Source organism: Rissa tridactyla, chromosome 2, assembly GCF_028500815.1.
Source record: "Rissa tridactyla isolate bRisTri1 chromosome 2, bRisTri1.patW.cur.20221130, whole genome shotgun sequence".
Taxonomy (NCBI): Eukaryota; Metazoa; Chordata; class Aves; order Charadriiformes; family Laridae; genus Rissa; species Rissa tridactyla.
This window is the reverse complement of record NC_071467.1, coordinates 146,115,965-146,137,821: the sequence shown is the minus strand read 5'-3', so window position 1 is coordinate 146,137,821 and position 21,857 is coordinate 146,115,965. Positions and strand designations below refer to the sequence as shown.

The following is a 21,857-nucleotide window of genomic DNA, read 5'->3' as shown; positions in this document are numbered from 1 at the left end:
CTATCAGGCTGCTATTCATTATGTGAAAATCTTGCTTTCGTTCCTGTATTATTTTGATTTAACAAACTGCTAGCATTACTTACATGACTGATACTAAAAGTGCCCAATTTAAACAACCATTGGAGCTACAGCATCTTTTCCAAAATGGGTTTTGGTAACACCCAAGCTAAGATACTTTTTTGATTAATAGTATTTCACCAACCAAAGGAAAACAATAACAATATATAGCTTTGAACTTTAATGAGGACATGTGATTATCTGCATTTAAGACCCCAAAAAAGGGAAGAAAAAAAAAAAAAAAAGACTGAAACAGCATGAATGTTAGTAAAATATTTACCTTAGGAGAAGAAATCTTCACGTACACTATAATGGGAGCCAGAGAGGTTTTGCTTAGTTGAGCTGGGTGGTTAATGGTATCAGCATCAAGCACTACCAACTGCAGTGTCCTCGCTAATTCAAAAATCCGTTCAATTTCACTTTGAACTTCAGCTGCAGATAAGGAGAAAATTACACTTAGGAAAATATCAAAAGGCCATTAGTTTTAAGAAACGTAAAAGTGTGGTAGACTGGTGCGTTGCTCCTCCTCAGGCTGGCAGACATTGGTAGCCGTGCACGTCCCTGGCACGGTAGGGAAACGAATGCAACGTTAATGAGAGCGTTTGCCCCCGGGTTGTTGCCCTTGCAGACAGCACTGCCTGCCTCTCTCACCTCCACCGCTTCCTGCCATGCCAGCCTAGGGATATACTTTCTTACAGGACCCCAGTCCATGAATGTAAGAAAAAAAGAATGCCTGCTGCATCACACGGTAATCTTACTATGCCATTAATTTCCTATGTGTAAATAATTCCAGCTCAGGCTTTAATCTTACGTGGTAATCAATTTGCTCAAACTGGAGTGCCTGAGATAGGCATTAAGACGTACTGAGGTGTCTGTACAAGCAGAACCTCCTTATTTTCCACCCACTCCAACTTATCAAAGCTCTGGAAAACAGAGTTCCCTTCGTATACTGGCCTCAGTATGGTACCAGATTAAAAATTTGATTACTATGTGTAAAACACACACTGAAAAAAAATAATTCAATCATCCAAACAATGCTATGGTATCCTCCTCACAAACCCAGGAGTTCTGGAAAGGTGATTTTCTCAGGAAAAAATCATCTTGTCTTCTGGTAACTCATGCTGCCAGCTCCTCAGCACCCTGCCTGATCAGTAGTTTCCAGGGAAAAACTCTCCAAGACAGATGGACTGCGTCCGCTTTCACAAGTGATGTAGAAACTGTCTTCATTCCCAAATGAAACAAAACTAAATCTTATAATAGAAAAATCATACTTCGAATGGAATCACATTTTCCTGATCAAGTCTTGCCATAGGTGGACTTCAAAGAGAAATTACAGAAGCTGTGTGATTTGTGCAAGTCTATAAAGAAAGTTATAGAGCCAGACAAGATTGCAGTTCATACAGGTTCCCCTTTAAAGGCTGTGCACACTCCATGAACCAAAACCAGATTAGATACCTAGCCCATTCAAAGTAAATATTAGAAGATAACCAACAGAAACTTAAGTGTCAACAAGAGGCACCAAAAACTTATTTATTAAGGAGTTTCTTGAAATTACACTATCGGCATTTTATCTATTACACTGGCACAGCATTACGTTTGCTTAAAAACACAGCCTTATCTGGTCTGGCTAGAGAGAGCTTTCTGCAGCAAATGGTCTCTTTCAAGAGGTGTGAAGAGATTGATTTTTGTTATCTTGGAATAGCAACTGAATAAATTTGGTACCATGATAAGGTTGCAAAATTTCCAAGAGAGAGCAAAGCATCCCAGCTAGTCTCCATTTAGCTCAAAGTCTTTTGGTTCCAAATCAATAGGTGACTACTACGAGCATTTTAAAAATGAAGTAACATCTTAAGTGGCCATCAGAAAACCTATATATGATGCTCTCTATTGGAGGAGGTTGACATTGTTTTGGATCTATTAGAGATCACCTCCATCTGTTTGTAGTTATCTCAAATTTTGGCTTTGTACATGCCAATCAGCCTTTTACAGCAGAGAACGTTGCGAGATGTGCACAGCGTGCTGGTGCGTGCTTTCCTGCTTGTCGATAAAAGTGTTGAGGCCCAGCTGCTGTCTGAATTAGGATCACATTTTTGAAGACAGAACTTCTGATGGTTCTTGGCACATAGACGATTACATTTTCTGCAACTTTGTTACGTAGAGATATTGTTGGAATGACTGAATACCATTGTCTCAGTGATTTAGTAAAAGATTGTCAATAGTCTATCCCGAATTTAAGTCCAAATGACAACTAGAATAAACATATCAGAGATAATTTGTCATACTGTTCTGATGATGAGTTTGGTTTGCTTTCCCGCTATTTCAAACCAGGCTCAACACTTCAGTCAGAATAACAATATCAGCTAATGTATCAATTTAGGACCGTTCCCAGACTACTAAAAACCCTTGTTCAAGACAATTTATAACCAGCAAAATCTGTCTTTTTGCCAGTGTATCATAATTTTGTCTGAGGAAGTGGTAATTGCTATACTGCTGGAAGCACTTTTCTGCCAGTATAGAACACATCTCTGTGAACTAGATTTCCTGCTACACTTTTGAAACAACCCTTCACCAGGGCAGAGTTTGCCTCAGGGTATCTTCTATTGTGAAACATACCCAGGGCAATAATTGCTGGTAACTATGAACCAATAGTTTCCACCTCAGCCTGAAGACGGAGAGATATCTTTTCCATCAATTAAAAAGTATTTCAGTATTTATGTTTCTAAACTTGGGTATAGGAGAAAAGTTCAAGGAACTACACTGCATGGTTGATGAACTAATATATTGTGCCACTACCTCTCCAGTCAAGAATGGACAAAAAAATGCCACAGAGATTGCCGAAGAGGCCCTGATCTCCTGTGCCTTAGAGTACTTCTTTAGCTTCTGGAAAAGCCTGCATTTTGCTTGAAATCTTCCTTGTATTCTAACTTTTTACTACACATAAGATTGTTGCAATTACTTAAATAATAGTAGCTTCACTTATTAGGTGACAAAGGCTTTATCTACTGATGCAGCTTTGGTTTTCTTCTTTGTTTAGCAACATGTCTCAAAGAAATTCTATATCTGTAAAGATTCTTTCCCAACAAGATACTCACCACAAGTTTTCTCTCAGATTTTTGACCAAAGTAAGCAAAGAACCCTCAATGTCACATAGGGATAGTAACACAAATGTCACTGGTAGTTAAAATAGGGAGCTGAGAACAATGACAGTGTGGTATCTTCAAAGCAGCACAATAATAGCTTAGGAATCTTCCCACCTCCACGAATATCATCTATTTACAATAATGACCCTTCTGATATACTGGAGAGGCGTAACAGTGAGGCTGCAACAGCTAACTCCAATAAATCTTATTTGCCAATCATGATGAGAGGCATAAACAATCAGATTTACTGTGACAATCATCATGAAATGCTGGCAGCCCAGCTACAAAACTCAAAACCAGAAATAAGCTATCAAATTTTAAAGTGATCCTTACAATCTATTTGATACGGCCTCCTCGGTAATCAGAAAGGGAACATATTTTAAATGACAGGAGCACTCAACTATTTATTCCGTACAATAGGGGGTCAACTCTAAGAAACAAGAAGTACATATCTCCCAGCCAACTCTAAATATTGCACATTTAAACTTACTCCCATATATTAATTCCAAATATCCCTACTGTACTCTGAAATGAATAGAAAATCAGTGCGATGAGAGTACAAGTAAATGGCTTATGCCATTATAGGACAGACAAATATTCTTTATGCCAGTTGGACTTTACAAGTGAATTTCAAGCAAAAATCTTTAACAGTTCTCATCTAAAGTAAAGGCAAAACCACAGCAACACTGCACTGCATCTATGTCTCTTCACTAATAACAAGATGAACTACCGTGGAATTTAGGGTCACTTATACAATGCCATGCTAAAAGAACATTCTCTACTCTACGCAGTTGTAGACACACAACCCTCCTTCAAACCTGGGCAGAAAGCATCCATAGGAGCCAGAAGTCATTGGGACGCCCAACTTGACAGAGCAGTGGCTACATCAGCAGTAAGTTTTAGGAAGACCCTGATGAGATAGCAGTTTCGCAATGGGGACGCGATGCAAAATGGCCACGCTTCTGGCCTGCAAAGGCCAAATTAGAAACCACAAAATATTGCTTATACGCAGCAAAGAGGTTTTGATCTTCAGCAGGAACAGTGAAGTTCACACACTGTCAACTGAGTACAGTATGACTTTAATATCCTATTCAATTTGATCTTGTCTACTTCTCTTTGGTATCTGTGGCACTGTTTTGTCCGTAGAAACAGATTTGTAAATTATTACTTGGGCTGCAACAGCCACAGAGACAAAGTGTTCTCTTTTTCTAAACAGAGCTACGGATATTATATATGTATAGCATGAAAAGAACATACCTATGTCAATGCACGTCATACACAAGTGATTAGCAACATCTTGCGCAAATGTCTTTCAAATAATTTTATAACTTAAGGAGAACAGACATCAGTAGCCATGATTCTTCTTATGCTAATTCTTTTATACAAGCACACTTACTTCAAAATACTTAATCACTAAATTCTATGAACGTAATTAAAGAAATGAGAAGTTTAAGGCAGCCTCAGGAATTCCAAAACAAAGGCATTAGAAGCAAATGTGCTATATATCCCCCTTAAAAGCACATAGAAAGTATTGCAACAAAAAAACAGATGAGAAATGGGTAAAGGTCACATCTAAAATCTAAGAAAATGAAAAAAGAAAAAAAAAAAAAAAGGAACCGATGACTATTGAGTTGTGCCCACACACCTCTTGATTAAGAAGTAAATCATGAGCTTGACTGACAGAATTCAGATTTTGAATTTTAATTTGTGAGCGCATGTATGTATACACATGCTCGTATTGTGGGCAACATCACCAGAGTGTCTACGTCAGGTATTGCACTAGCCAGAATGCAGGTACTTGGCCAGAGCAGGCTATCCCAGGCTACATTACCTGCCTGTGCTCGCTGTATGCAAAGCGGAAAGACCAAGATGCCACCAAGGGTGAGCCAGAAAGCTACTTCGTGTGTGAGCAGTCCAGAGCAAGCCAGTAAGAAACCCCACACGTACGTCAGTGCTTGGTCCCTTTCTTCTCATCTTACACATTCCTCCCCTCGAGCGCCACGGTTGCTCTGGGTAGGCAGGGAGCTAATAGCAGGGTCACGCTGGACAGACAACTGGTCCCACCCCTTCCCCAGGCAGGGAGGTCCAGCCTCGTGGTCTCCAGGCAGGATCAGGTGTCCCCCCCCACACCGGTTCCAGTGCTGAGGAGCAGAAGCCTCTGTGCCTCCCTCCAGTCTACTCAGGTAAGAAGGAAAAAGTCTTGGAGGGGAACATAAGTAAATAAGAAGGAATGAATGCTCTAGCTTAGTCCTCAGGCAATGAGCCAGAAGAAACCTGGATTACTTGGGCTTTAATCAAATTTCTAACATAAATGTAGTTTTGTGAATACACTTACATTTCCCTGGTCTCAACCAAATCCCTTAGCCACTAGCTTGTTACATAAAAAGGGGAGGGTGGAAGTGGGAGGATGACAATATTTTCCAGGGAAAGTGGCTGTATGTGTTACTCATGCCTAACAGATGGGGCTCCTGCGAGGGATAAGGCAGAAAGGAGAGGAGCACGTCTGCTGCTCTGCCTGGTGCTCCCGTCTGGGCTCCGCTGGAGGGAAACCGTGGGGTGAGGTGCTGCAGGAAAACAGGGTTTTCCTCTTTCTGCCTGCTGAGGCTCCGTGTAGACAGAATTCAGATGGCCTTCAATGCACACACACGTCCAAGTGTTATTTACAGACACAATGGGATGTTTGGAAACCTCAACATAACCAAGATCCGTTTATAATGGGCTAACATCTCCTGAAACGCAATACTGTAATTATGTGAAAATACAAAACAGATAATGTCATTTAAAAATACTAAATAGCACAAGAAAATGTCTACTTCCTCCCCTATTTCTCTGGGCTAGCAAAACAATAGCACTCACGGAATGGTGCTTCTTATGCCAGGTTTAAAGTGGAAGTAAATTTTAATGGCCTATGAATAGAAAAGCTTGAAATCAGTGGATTGCGGCGGAAACACGAGAGGATAAGCACAGGGGAGAGCTGCACCGAGACAACTGCGCCAAGTGGAACCGCAGCTGCTCCAGGTGCCACGCAACAGCGTAGCGCTGCATCCACCATTAAGCTCCCCTACACTCCGTTAGCGAGTAATTGGGATGGTAAGACTGGGCAAAGCAGGAGTCTAACATTTATTTTGCCCAGGGGACCAAACAAGTGTCTCTGCATAGTTCATAATGGATATCATCGCATCAGGCTGCACGAACTTGGGTATTTCTGCATCATGCCTCATTACTCAGTGCAGTCCTATAGGCTTTTACAGCTCCGGTCCATACATAGACACTAAGTAAGTGTTCCCTAGGTTCGTTGTTTTATTCAAACAAACATAAATAAAAATGCTCAGCCTTTCTCAGAGATAGGATGTGGAATCACTCCATCGCTGGCTATTCAGCTCCTCCTGCTGATGGTGTGCCACTCGCAAAACATTTGCGTATTCACTGAGTGGGAGAGATACTGACTCTGTAGCCCGATGCTTAGAGTGGGAGGCAAAACACGTGGATTCCAGTTTGTTCTCCAGGGAAAGTTTAATTATTATGCAAAGTGCGTAAGACTCAGCAGGACCGACTGACAACCATCATAAAGGTGATCACAGCCCTGTCACGGTGATGGAAATTAGGAGTTCATGCCTCTGTTAGGAGAGAACAGAAATGAACCCAGACTTCTTGGCATTTTGGTTGAACAACCCAAACCCTTAGTCTTGGATAAAATGAGGAAACGGACATCAATTTTTTATCAGTTCCATTAGCCTAGGAGAAAGAAAACATACTGGATCAATTCAACCTACAGGTGTGAATAATTTTAAGGGAAGCAAACTGTATTCTTAAGCAAACAGCTAACTTCAACTATCCAGGTATCTTAGTTATTATACGAATATCTGTGACCTTAAAAATTATTCTAACACTTTGCTGTATTGCTTTTTTATAGCACATGCTTTGTTTCAAGACAGTTATGAATCTTATGTATTTCAGTGAAGTGCCATGACAAAATGTAGCAACATGTTGCTGAGAGCAATCTCTAATTTACAGAAATCAAGAATTTTATTTATTTTTTTTTTATGTCCTTTGGAATCACTCAGGAGGTTTCATTAAAGTACTTTGCTAATAGCGTATCAAAAAAGTATTCGTAAGTTAGGACATTGGAAAGTTAGTACCAAACTTCTGATGCAGAACTACCTGGAGAATTCATTAGAGAGACTCTGACCTTAGAAGTGAACAAAATCAAGGCTGGGCCAGCAGGATAAAAGAGCATTTTAAAACACATGAGGCTGATAAATTATAACAGGTTCAGGATCTTCATGCCAGCCTTTCCCCATCTGTGTGTAAAAAGATGTGTAGCCACATCCTAATGACAACCCAAAAGCTCTTGGCTGCTATTTGAATGCTATTACAGCATTCCGGTTCAAGGCAGCTTCAGGTTTAGCAGAATACCCTATCTGAGGATTTAATGCCAGCGAGTCAGAGTTGTGGACTTTTGTCCCCGCTAGCTTGATAAAGGGACAATCAGGATCTTCCATAACGCATTGAACACCTTTTTTCTTCTCTTTGAACTATATTAGATCCTTGAGACTTTGGAGTGGAAATACACTTATGGTGAAATCCTAATTCTACATTCCTGTTCCACGGCCTCTGTAAGAAGGGGAGGATTTTTATGAGGCTTAGCCAGCACTCTTTTTATTTTGATAAATAATTTGATAAATACATTGTATATTGATAAGTATCAAGCATTTACTTGATACTTATCATATACAACAACTGTCATTAAATTACCAAACATGAAGAATACATAATAACATTATCATATATATAATCTATAATATATACATAAAATAATGTATATATCATATATATATAATATGTATATATAAAATAAATCATTACCATAGTTTCAAGCATTCAACTGGCTTTTCACACAGATATCAAGAAAATAAAAACACAAGGCTGAAATTTGCACCGATAATCCAATACTATTTCTTCAAGCATTTATGTTTCATTTTCAGAAAACAAAACTCTGGGATATCAACCTAATGATGCGAATGGGAGCTCTATACATTTTCTAGAGACAACTTTCCAAAGGTAAGCACTCAATTGCACATGCAAATCGTGTGCATGTAATGCCTGACAGGTTACTGCATATGCACATACAAAGCAAATAAAAAGATTCCCAGCCATTTGACTGCAATCGATTTACCACACAGACAATGACATATTTTACATCAGCATTCGCATGTCTGTGTTAGAATATGCAGATTAGGTACACACACCTTAGAAATGTACCGTGGAAAACCTCATCTTTAGCGTTTACTTGTCAATCTCAACTTTTTTTTTTTTTTTTTTTTTTTTTTTTTTTTAAGAATTACTTGAAAATAAATGAGGAAAACCAGCAAGATCTTCTAAAAGAAATACTTAACAACACAGCACAGGATTGGCTTTTGTCTGTCAGTGAGCCAGTTACGAGAAACACACGGTGGTTCTGTGAGGCACAATAAAGCACTGAACACAAAACAGCAGGAAAAGTAATTTGCAAGCTTGTATACATACCCAAAACATCTGGATAGGGAGAGCATTAATGAAGCAAAGAATGGAAAAAGCCAAGACAATCAGGTTCTTGTACAAAGCATACAGCATGAGGTAAGGTTATAACAAGTGTAACATACACAGAAGCAACAAGAAAAAGGTTTGGGTCCTTTTGACAAAGAAATGCAGCAAAAGCACGAAGCTGGTTCAGCAGTTTCTGCAAATGGCATGTGTACGTATAGAAATTTCACTAAGCCAATTGGGATTGATTTTCAGGTGAATGAGATTTAAACATGTACTCTACCTTCTTGGAGAGAAAACTCTTTTCAGAATTACAGATTTCTTCTAGGCTTGTAAAGAAATGAATCAATTGCCCTTTCCTTAAATTTAGTTCTAGCATTTCGCATATTAAACATATAACAGTATTGACAAGCAAACATTTCTCTTTACATACTAACAAGCTTTCATATAGGAGAGGAATAAGACTGTACTGTCCTCCTAAATCTTTACGAGCCAGACACTATTTTTATAAAATTCTTGGATACATTGATTTTACACTAGAATATTCAGTGGTAGCATTTCCACTCATTTCCAATGAGTCAAATCCCAAGTCTATTTTTAACTGATTCCTTTATGGAAGCAAACTTCCAGTCGATAGGTGTGTGTAGCGTTAAGCCCATTGAGACTTCCCTATAATCCTGTAAATCCAGTTCGTCGTGGCAACTCCTACTCCTGATTATCACATCGTTTGTCTACGTCTCCTTGAAATTAATTCTGGGTTACCTATTAAATCAGTTCCAAATAATGGTGCTCATCCCACTGCGCACTGTGCCGTGCACAATTATAAACAATGCGCACAATACTGCAAACCTATAATGGGTGATAAGGTAAAAGTTCTCGAAAACAGTTTCATTTATTTCCCCCCAGAAAAGTATTTGGTATTAATGTATCAAGCACAATTACCTTTGTACTATAGATTAACTCATTGATAGAACAATTACTAAAACGATACTTACCATAAACCCAACAATATATTTTCAAAAGTCTAAGGAATAGACTTTGTACTGTATTAACTCCTTGATAGAACACTTATTAAATCGATACTTACATAAAAACCAACAATATATTTTTCAGAAGCCTAAGAAATAGCCTTCTCTGCTGCAATTACAACTGCTGCTCACAAATGTGAGCATAACTGAGGGATAAATCAGCAGCCTGACTGTCTAAGCCGCACGAGGCACCACTACGCAAAGGTGGGTGAGTAAATGAATAGCTTCCCATTGAACCTGCAAGGGGGGAGGGATTTGGATTAACATTAAGGCAGTTCTGGGGAGCTATATTTGCTATAATAAAAAGATGTTTTTAAGTGACACCAGAGGTAGAAATAAACACACAGGCCTCGGTCCACACGCCACTGACTGTTCAAGGAGGAGAGAGACAGATAGCAACTCATCTCCCCCGTGTCCCACAGCCCCATTCAGAGAAAAACAAAACAATTCAAAACAAACCCTGTTTTTCCATTAACAAGACCAAATTTTATTGCAATAAGTAACATTTTAAATATCTAGACCGGAACTAAGTCATTCTAGATAGCCTGGACAAAAAAACCCACCACAAACCACAAATATAATGTTTGCTGAAATTCTACCTTGGTTTTTTTTTTCAGTGAATTGGAGAAAAGGCCCTATATTCTTATATTATACAAGGGAAAATGTAGGTATGCAGAAAATACTGGGAAAAAAACAGCTGTTTTTATAAAGCCTGTCCAATACTATACAGGAATTCTGTATCAGAAACAGCCAAAGTCACTATTGCATTGGGCTCTTCAGTTAATTTGCCAAAAAGAGAGTCTCCCTTTCCACCCCTCAGCGCTGCATCTCTCCTCTGACGCGGTGAGCCAGGACTGCCACCGGTGGGGCGGGAGGCAGCGCAGAGGGGCCTGGTAGGAAGGGGACAGAGGGGATGCCCCTTCCCTTCCTGCGCCTCCACCCGCCGCTGCCACCGACCCTGGCTCCAGGCACAGGCAGCCACCATGCCGCAGGCACGCCGTGCTCTGCACTACCGTGGTGAGATTTACAGGGTGCCATTTCTGGCGCTGAGTGCCAAGGGGCTACTGGTTGGCCCTGGGCGAGGTGCGCAGGCTGCTGTGATTCGGAAGACAGGCTTCTGGCACGTCATGCTGCAGCGCTGGAGCTTTACAGGTTACCGAGTCATAGGCAGCAGACGCACCTCTCCTACCGGGGTTATCACTTTTTTCAGCAGAGAATCAACATCTGCTGAACACCAACAGAGACAGACCAGTGTTCAGTACTCTTCAGACCGAAATTCAAATCCCTGTTCCAAACCAGATACAGCAGAAGCTTGATTCTGCATGTCCTACGTCCCAAATGTGTGTTTTAATTACTGGGGTATGAGCTCCTTGGAGGATAGAAGATGGGTGATGACGGAGTTTCCCATTTATGATCAGGAATGCAATCTTGGATCCAGAAAATCTTTCCTGTTAAAACTGACTGCTTTACCACCACAAAAAAAAAAAATTGCTACTTCCCGTTCTGGTCCCCCAAATTTAAATTGAAAATGCCCTGTTGTGCTTTTAGAGAACTTCATTTGCCTTCCTTAATTTTCCTGCCTCATACATTGTACGTATTTTATAGCAAGAAAAACAGCAATTCACTGAGCAATTCCAATTCCCCACCATTCGTTTGCACATTTCTCAAATAAACTAAAGCAGAAAACTCGTGGAAAAGTAGTCTGCAAACACATAACCAAAGACTCAATCACAGCATACGTAACCTAAAGGTACTAAGAAGTCGCACAATTAACCTTTTTACTATTACTTCCTAACCTTTATTTTGCACAACTTGAGTTTGCAAACCTAATAATATTCCTTTAATAGTATTTTATTTTTTGCTGATTTATAGCAAATTCATCAGACAAACTGCAAAAAAAAATAAATTCCACTATATGGTGTGATATTGCCACTCACCTCTGCTACTCGAGCCAACTAAAGACTTACAGCGGTGGTATGTTGTCATCTCCTTTGTGACCCACTGCTAGAAGAGGCCACCTACCAGCAGGCTACAATGGTATTTTCTGATTCTGACTCTCTTTGTGCCTTGAGGTACATTGCAGGCAAGCAAGGGAACAGGCTGTAACATTCCTTGTACGTTCCTTCTTTTGCCCTTGCACAAGGGTTTTCCCCATCGCCTTACAAAAGCCGCTCCCTTTTCTGACTTTTGTTTTATCCCATCTCAGTTTTCCTCCCAGCCCACTGCTAACACATCATTTCCCTCCTGACTTCCTTCCTGGTGGGTTTTTGTCCTCCCATAGCCGACCCCTTGTCTGTAGCACACACCCTGCAGGTATTTCATCAGTGGGTTCAACTATCCCACCTCCTCCTCCAAAACTCCAACCTTTTCCATAATGGATTTTCACTACTTGTCTTTCTCCATACTGCACAGCAAAGTAGGGACCGAAAGCTGAAAGATGAGCACCTTCCCGCTTTAGTTCTGTTTGGCTGCCCCGATGCAATCTGCTGGGGCAGGTTCTGCTCAGCATCATTGCTGGACCTTGCCAAGGGAGAGCTGAGTCTGTAAGCAATTCATACGTAAAGGCTGGCATGTGTTAATGCAGCTCCTAATACTTTGGTCAAGTTTTCTCATTAGTTTCATAAAAAATGCCCAGAAACATGTAACTGAAATACTGTTCAATTCAATACCAAATCTCAAACCCCTGATAGATTATTAGAAGTATGTAAGTATTATAGCCTCTGGAAGAAAAGGTTTTGAGAATATTTTAACAGAGGTAAAATTAATTTTTGCCCTAACTTCATTTTTAAAATGACCTAGTTGCTCTATTTCCCACGATAATTCAAAATTATTTTATAAATCAGTTAATTTTTAGAACAATTCTAAGCGACTGAAAACTTGTTAGGTAGCAGGAAATTTTAAGTAATAATAATAGGCCTGTTACAAAAATTAGAGAGACATATCTATCTATCCACATATTTACATATATACATAATCACTGTCATCTTTTGGGTGTCTCTGACTGAGGTTCTATCAGAGCTTCCATTTTAAATACCTCTATCAACAAAGTACCTTGACCCAATGAAAAGATGTTGATATTCTTAAGGGTAAGGTTCTCCATGAGATAAAGGTATACACGATTGGGCTGCATTTATTGTTCATAGATCTTTCTCCTGTATAATTTTTTGTGATAGCTGTTTCACATATATGAAAATACTGAAGCATGAGGAATAAATTATGTGCTTTTTACTGCTGCATATATTTGTGCAGTATTGCACAAAACTGCACATGCTTTGATGTTCAGGTTGGGAAATTAATCACCATGGTTCTGCTTGTTCCACGACTGGGTGACCTCCATCCTTACTACCAATTTTGCCCAGAGAGGTTGTAGACGCCCCATCCCTGGAAACACTCAAGGTCAGGTTGGTCAGGGCTCTAAGCAACCTGATCTAGTTGAAGATGTCCCTGCTCATTGGAGGGGGTTGGACTTGATGACTTTTAAAGGTCCCTTCCAACCCAAACTATTCTATGATTTTCAGTTCTATTCAAAACAAGTCACTTTTAATTAGATTATTAAACAGACTTTGGCAACAATACTGAAATTCATGTACAAGAATATTCTTATGTGTAAAGATATTAATTATGTTGTTACAATACATTGCATTTTGATATTTGAAAACATAGAATCATAGGATCATGAAATGGTTAGAGTTGGAAGGGACCTTAAAGACCACCTAGTTCCAAACCCCCTGCCATGGGCAGGGACACCTCCCACTAGACCAGGCTGCTCAAAACCCCATCCAGCCTGGCCTTGAACACTTCCAGGGATGAGGCAACTTCTCTAGACAACCTATTCCAGGTTGTTCTTTACTCTCAGAGTAAAGAATTTCTTCCTAATACCTAATCTAAATCTACCAATCTAAATCTACTCTGTTTTAGTTTAAAACCATTACCCCTCATCCTATCACTACAGGCCTGGATAAAAAGTCCCTCCCCATCTTTCCTGTAGGCCCCCTTTAGCTACTGGAAGGCTGCTATAATGTCTCTTCTCCAGGCTGAACAACCCCAATTCTCTCATCCTGTCTTCATAGGAGAGGTGCTCCAGCTCTCTGATCATTCTTGTGGCCCTTCTCTGGGCCCACCCCAACAGGTCCACATCTTTCCTGCACTGAGGACTCCAGAGCTGGACGCAGTACCCCAGGTGGAATCTCATGAAAGCAGAGTAGAGAGGCAGAATCACCTCCTTCAACCTTCTGGCCACACTTCTTTTGATGTAGCCCAGGATATGGCTGGCTTAGTGGGCTGTGAGCGCACATTATCAGCTTATGTTGAGCTTCTCATCAACCAACAACCCCAAGTCCTTCTACTCAGGGCTGCTTTCAGTCCATTCTCCACCCAGCCTGTATTTGTGCTTGGGATTGCTCCAACCCAACGGCAGGACCACGCACTTGACCTTGTTGAATTTCATGAGGTTGCAACTCAGGCACACTTCTCAAGCCTGTCCAGGTCCCTCTGTATGGCATCCCTTCCCTACAGTGTGTTGACTTCTCCACACAGCTTGTTTGTTGTCAGCAAACTTGCTGAGGATGCACTCAACCCCACTGTCCACGTTGCCGATAAAGACGTTAAACAGCACCAGTCCCAGTACTGACCCCTGAGGAATGCCACTCGTTAGTGCTGGCCACTTGGACATCAAGCTGTTGACTGGAACTCTTTGAGCGTGATCATCCAGCCAATTTCTTATCCCTCAAGTGGTCCATCTGTAAATCCACATCTCTCTAATTTAGAGACAAGGATGTCATGCAGGACCGTGTCAAATGCTTTGCATAAGTCCAGGTACATGATAACAGTTGCTCTTCCCTCATCCACCAATGCTGTAATGCTGTCATAGAAGGCCACCAAATTTGTCAGACATGACTTGCCCTTAGTGAGGCTATGTTGGCTGCAACTGATCACCTCCTTATTTTCCATGTGCCTTAGCAGAGTTTCCAGGAGGATCTGCTCCATGATCTTGCTGGGTACAGAGGTGACACTGACTTGCCTGTAGTTGCTCTGATTTTCCTTTTTTTGCTTTTTTAAAAATGGGGGTTATGTTTTCCCTTTTCCAGTCAGTGGGAACTTCACTGGACTGCCACAACTTCTGAAATATGATGGATAGTGACTTAGTAACTTCATATGCCAGTTTCCCCGGGACCCGTGAATGCTTCTCATCAGATCACATAGATTTGTGCACCTTCGGGTTCCTTAGATGGTCTCTAACCTGATCTTCTCCTACAGTGGGTGGTTCTTCATTCTCCCAGACCCTGCCTTTGCCTTCTATGACTTCGGCGGTGTGGCTAGAGCACAAGCCAGTGAAGACCAAGGCAAAAAAGTCATTGAGTACCTCCGTCTTCTCCATATCCCAGGTAAGCAGGTGTCCTGTTACCTTCCGGAGAGGGCCCACATTTTCCCTAGGCTTCCTTTTATCACTGACGTACCTGTAGAAGCTTTTCTTGTTGACATCGCTGGCCAGATTTAATTCTATCAGTGCTTTAGTTTTCCTAACCTGATCCCTGGCTGCTTAGACAATTTCTCTGTATTCCTCCCAGGCTACCTATCCTTGCTTCCAATCTCTGCAGGCTTCCTTTTTGTGTTTGAGTTTGCCCAAGAGCTCCTTGTTCATCCATGCAGGCTTCCTGATGTTTTTGCCCAACTTCCCCTTTGTTGGGATGCATTGCTCCTGAGCTTGGACGAGGTGATCCTTGAATATGAACCAGCTTTCTTGGGCCCCTCCTCCCTCCAGGGCTTTATCCCATGGTACTCTACCAAGCAGATCCCTGAAGAGGCCGAAGTCCGCTCTCCTGAAGTCCAGGGTAGTGAGCTTGCTGTGCACCCTCATCGCTGCCCTAAGGATCTTGAACTCCATTTCATGGTCACTGCAGCCAAGGCTGCCCTTGAGCTTCACATTCGCCACCAGCCCCTCCTTGTTCATGAGAACAAGGTCCAGGCATGGCACCTGTCCTCGTTGGCTCCTCTATCACTTGGAGAAGGAAGTTATCATCAACACACTCCAGGAATCTCCTGGATTGCTTATGCCCTGCTGTGTTGTCCCTCCAACAGATACCAGGGCTGTGAATGTGAGGCTGCTCCCATCCGTCTATAAGGGTCCTCATCCACTCCATTTCCTAGTTGGGTGGCCTGTAGGAGAGCCCCACTGTAATGTCACCTGCCTCTGCCCTCCCTTTAATCCTGACCAATAAGCTCTTGGGTGGCTCCTCATCCATCCCCAGACAGAGCTCCATGCACTCCAGCTGGCCATTGACATAGAGGACGAAACCCCCTTATCATCTCCCCTGCCTGTCCTTCCTAAAGAGCCTGTATCTTTCCATTCCAACACTCCAGTCACAGGAGCCATCCCACTACATCTCCATGATGCCAAAAGGATCACAGCCCTGCAGGCATGTGCATGTCTCCAACTCCTTTTGTTTGTTCCCCATGCGATGTCCATTTGCATAGAGGCATTTAAGTTGGGCCCTCGATGAAGCTGACTTACCAGTGGCTGGAATTCCTTTGTGCTGCACTCCAGGTACTGTCCTGCTGATCTGTGATCCTTCTCCAGGCTCCAGGCATCTATTTCTGGCACTGACATCACTGATAAAAGTGGGGTGGATTGAGGTTCCCTCCCCTGGCAACACTAAAGCCCTCTTCACCAGCTTGGCAAGCCTCTGACCGAAGGTGCTCTTCCTCTTCTCTGACAGATGGATCCCATCACCCTGCAGTAGACCTTGATTCTCAAAGCAAGTCCCATGGCCTAAGTAGCCAAACCTCTGGCTGTGGCACCAGTCTTTATTGGTTCGCCAGATTCAACCGGCCCTTTCAAACCCCTCTCTCTGACCAGAAGGACTGATGAAAAAACTACCTGTTCCCCAGAGTCCCTGACTGCCGCTCCCAGGGCTCTGTAATACTTCTTGATACTTCTCAGATTGGTCCTGGCAGTATCACTGGTGCCCACATGAAACAACAGCAGCCGATAATAGTGGACCGTATATTTAAAATAAGACACACTTGGAAGCTATCAGACTACTTGCAAGTAAAGATTCACAGCCTCCACACAGCTGAATGCAAGAGTTTTAAGAAGCAAATTTTCAAGAAAGGGAAGTCAAACTTTTTAAGGCTCATTCTAAGAAGGACAGCTATATTAGGCAAATGTTAAATGTTCAGTCAAAGTACAGGTGTACTCATAAATTCTGTTATAAAACTGATAAAGAACCCATGTAGTAGGACGAATGAGACTCGTTTCCTGTTCCACAAAATTTACAAGGTTTCAAGATACAATGCTGTGTTCAGGGGAAATCAACCTCTTTCAAAGGCTACTAAGAGAAATCTGCAGCGCTGTAAAGACGAAAATTTGGCCAGAGCACTCACCTGTGATCTAGGACATTCGAGTTCAAGTTCCTTCTTTTTTGTACTTGAGCAGGGACTTGAACTTGAGCATCCCGTATCTCAGCAGAGTGCCCTGACATGAGTACATAGACTCCTGGCAGGATGCATCTCGGCTGGTCTCGGATATAACACAGCTCGTGCCAGAGGAAGGGCTGAGGTCAGTCCACGTGAGCTGAGACTCCAGAGTGACCACCTTTTCCTGTTTACTCTAAGGACACCTGGGGACGACAAGCTCCAGTGTGGCCACCTGTACTATAGATGGTGACATTTAGTTACATCTTCCCAGCTAAATTTGTTTTTCTTTCTGGCTAATAAATGTTTAATTACTTATACAACTGGACAAGCTTCAGTACAAAAAAGACTCATGTAAGATGACAGATATGTATGCTATGAATCTAGCTATACAGTTTTTAAAAACGTCTCCCCTTTTCCATCTTTCATTTTTTGCACCAACTTCGACATTAGTTTAAAATGATATAAAATGCAGAAAATGAGTACCTCAATAATTTTTTTCAGGTCTAGTATCAGTAGCTCTCACTACTAATAATCTTATCAAAGATAATGCATCTTTGCATTATCTATATCTGTAATACCCATATAATTTCAGGTATTCTGAAACAGTCACCTCTATTTACCCAGAAGAACATCTCTTCAGATTTTATTTACCTTATGGATGGCTACTTCTCCCCACTGGGTCAAACAGCAAAATATGAAGACTGAACATAAGCAGGATAAACCAAAACGAAGTTTATCTGGCAGTGATTTTAAAATGATTTCTAGTGACAGGATTTCTGAATTATGGGAATCGTGATTTCCTCACAGCAGAGAGAAGGCTATTTTTAGCTTACAGATATGAATTGGGAGCAGTATACTTTACAGACAATTTGTAGATAGCATCATTATAGGTACTTACCTAAGCTTGATCTTGTGTTAGATCGCTCTATTATCGCATGCTTACTGGGGTTGTTTAATACTGAGCGTTTGGCAAGCGAGATGTCTGCTGTGACTCGTGTAATTGATATACTGCAAAAATAAAATACAGTAAAATAGAAAAGAATGTTATTCATCTCGCAAGGATGTGGGGAGAAAAAGTAAGACTCATTTAACGCTAGAAGATGGCCAAGACTACAGGAAAACAAGTACCCCTCAGCAGCACAGTATGCTCTGCACAATGTGAACTGAGAAGAAACCTTATCTAATACTGTTAGAAGAATTACTGATAAGACATCCCCCTTTCTGCACAGTACTGAAAAGCAGTACAACCACTGACTGCAAAGTTACATGTGTTTGGGGAGAGGGGAGGCAGGAGGAGGTTAAAGACATGCTGCAGAAGATGAGACTTCCCTAGGGGCTCCAGGCCTGATGTGGTTAGACTTTGCACCAATAACCCCAGTATGAACAGGCTGATTTCTCCTTTCCCTAATTTTGATTAATTTGTTGAAATGTACTGAATGATAACCTGGCTTATTTAAGCACACCTGTAAGACATATAGGGATATGCAGACTTAACGGGTAAAAGTAAGGCTTAGCAGGGAAACTAGTACAGCCATATAACTCCTATTCTTATTGTTCAGTTTACATCTTTTAACAGAGTGCAAGAGTTACCTATAATTTTCCAGAAAGATCCAGCAATATGCTGGCCACCCAAAAATGTGGACTGCAACACAGAGAAGCAAGCGAATGAAAACTCTGGGCTGAGTATCTGGCAGGTTCAGTTTTGTGTTTATGAGAAAAGATGAGCCAAGAAAGAAGTGGTTACTTCCAGTTGTTTGCACTGACCTGCTACATAACCTTCTGCATATTCTTCTTCCTAGGAAAACAGTTAGCTTGGTTTGTTTTGCTTTACAGGGTCAAAATGCACCCTTTGGATAAATTCCCTTTACAACTCTTTGGTCTAATGAGGTTTAGGGGTCACATTTTTCCAGCGCTGAGGGTTAAATCAGACTGACGATATGCCCTTGTTCTTCCTTGTATGAATTTACTTGCAATTTAAAAGGAGGAAATGGATTTGCTAAGAACAGGGAGGGCTCCTCTCTAGCAAGCACAGTCAGATGTTGTTCATCTGAAATGCAACCAAATAGGTCATTTCCCATTGAGCTCAACACGTGTATATATTTAGCTAAAACCCTAAAAAATGTAACAAAGCCAGAAGCTAATACGGAAAAACAGAATTATTATTTGCACAATACTGATTATTAACATCATTTTTTAGGCATGATTTAACTTAAGCTAAAAACATAACCAAAGATCGTGATTTCTGGCACAGCTCCTCACAGATAATCCATTAGTCTTAAAATGAAATCCATTATACAATTTAGGGTACTCATAAGTTATTTTTATTTGCTAATTGATGAACACTATAACCTTTATTTTCTTTCCTTGCAATTATGATATATTCAGCTAAGCTAGATTTATGAGTCTAAAAGTTCTATTTTTCATTTTAAGATCTTTTAACATCTTTTAAGGTCATTTTAATGTCTTTTGAGATATGTAACACCAGGAAGAACAAGGCTGCTCTCAAAACAAAGGGTATGTATGTTCATATAGCGAAACAATTTCAATGAGAGCGGGGTCGGCTTGACAGCAGAGTGACACTGAAAGCAGTAGCATGAATCTAAAAATCTCCTGTAGAAATTTGTTGAGGACCTTGAGTACCAATTCAGGCTGCTGCTGAAGTTCGGGATGCTTCAAATCTGCTACTACAGACATCAGTTATATTGAGAGTATTTGTGGATTCACCCTGCCACAAGTGGATCTACAAATGAAAATTAGATACGGTCTAAAATACTTTAAGACATAAAGACACGACTTTTTTTCTGCTTTCAACACTCACTATTTTGTTAACTTCCAATTCTGAAGGTACATATCTAAGATTTGACAACCCTGACTAGTGTAAAGACGGACTAGAAAGTGGTTAGGTCTCAGCATCATCATTCTGACTGAGAGAATCCAACAGCTTGAACCACAATGTCTGATATTTTAAAGAGTTGAAGCTATCGACCAAAAACTCAAGCTCCCTCTTGAAAGTTTGACAGCATCAGACAGACAGAATAGTCTTACTGCACTGCCCACTTACGAACTAAATGGAACGCTCACTGAAGTTCCAGATTTTATATACAAGACCTTCCCATTTTCTCAATTTCCCCCCTGGAAACGTCAACCCACTAGCACATATTAATCTGGGGCCTGATCCAAGAGCAATATAATCACATGTGGAGAATCCACCTGATGTTTCTGGTCCATGGGTCTGTGATGTTTGAATTACAGAACATGTTACTGCTTTTAGAGATGGATTATCATTTGATGCTTGTACTACAGTAATGCCTGGAGGCTCAGATACAAATCAGATTGGACCTTGCCTAGTACACTGCGGGGGACAGGCTGTGACAGCACACAGATCAAAACCCAGCAACGTGCAACCTGTCTGCTACCAAGGGTGGCCGTATTTCAGCAAGGTGGGGGACTGACACCGCCCCCCCCACCCCAGCAGTCCTTTAGAGACTTCGCACTATAAAGTCTAGTGCTACTGTCAAACCTAGCTCCCAGCTTGAGGGATCAAGACTTTGATGATCGTATACATTAGATCTCGTATCACTTTTACCAAGTTAGATGCCACTGTAAGCAACTAGAGCTGAGGAGGTGGAACCGTGTCCCTCATCAGCTTGTATAGAACCCAAGAAGCATGGATGAGTTATCCCTTAAAAAATACTTAAACAAAAGATTTTTTTAATAGTACACATTTATTAAATCTGTAGATAAATATCTAGCAATCCGGAGTATGAATGTCAATCATGAGCAAGAAGACATCATTTTTTCCACTCTCGCCAAATATACGATCCTGAATACTTCCCACTGCAATACAGCCTCAGTGTGCTCTGCTATGGAGGCACTACAGTCCGCTCAACACTGCCATTCCTAATTTGCTACACATATTTTTCCAAGAATGTCATTATTTCTTGAAAGCCTGGTAGTACCTAAACAGGACCTGAACTCAAGTAAATGTGCATTTCAAAGTACTTACCGCCCTTCGAATCTATGTTTTAAAAAATCAAATAATGCTTTTTGCATCATATCTGTTACCTAGAAGCAAACAAACAGCAAATTAATAATCACGCAGGAAATTCATAATACTTGATGCTAATAATAGTAAGTAATAAAGTTGAAAGTAAAGATCATATCTGAAAAATAAGATTGGAATGTAATTTATTCTTAACCTGAATTCTGATATGAAATAAAATGCATGTGAGCAGCTATTTAGTAGAAGAAAAAACTGTCAAGCTTTTGTCTATGATATAAATTATGTTATTCAGCTTAATTATCTTTGAACATTCGTTTATTTTTGGAAAAATAAAACCATTCGCAACAATCACTTACCTCATATCCCTTCAGAGAAGGCCCCACTAAAACTACTGGTCGCATAGAAGGCACTACATCATAGGGAGGGATGTGCTCTGTCTGCAAAAACAGAAAAAGCTTTCAGCATCGCAGCACCTAGAGAAAGTGTTACACACTACTTGCAATATGAGGAACTCTGAATTTCCAGTGATGTCACCAACACAGGAATTACGGGTTCATTAGTTTTTACCAAAAACCAGTACTACAAGATAAGGACATAACAGGTTCAGGGATTTCATTTGAAAAAGTTTTAATTTGACTTTTGGTTTTCTTACTGTTTTCGTATTTGCTCTGGATAGCTACAAAACTGTTA

At 40.9% G+C, this 21,857-nt stretch overlaps 1 protein-coding gene across 4 annotated transcripts in view; it reads right to left on the bottom strand.

The window, feature by feature from the left end:
* The window catches only part of CACNB2 (calcium voltage-gated channel auxiliary subunit beta 2), a 258,923-nt gene that overhangs the window by 11,225 nt on the left and 225,841 nt on the right, over window positions 1-21,857 (bottom strand). For all 4 annotated transcript variants that reach the window (XM_054193186.1, XM_054193190.1, XM_054193187.1 and 1 more), the window contains 4 exons: window positions 21,524-21,604; window positions 21,171-21,229; window positions 18,063-18,172; window positions 338-489 (listed from right to left, as the gene is read on the bottom strand). In XM_054193186.1, the coding sequence (XP_054049161.1) occupies window positions 338-489; window positions 18,063-18,172; window positions 21,171-21,229; window positions 21,524-21,604 (402 nt within the window). The remainder of the gene's footprint in view (window positions 1-337; window positions 490-18,062; window positions 18,173-21,170; window positions 21,230-21,523; window positions 21,605-21,857) is intronic.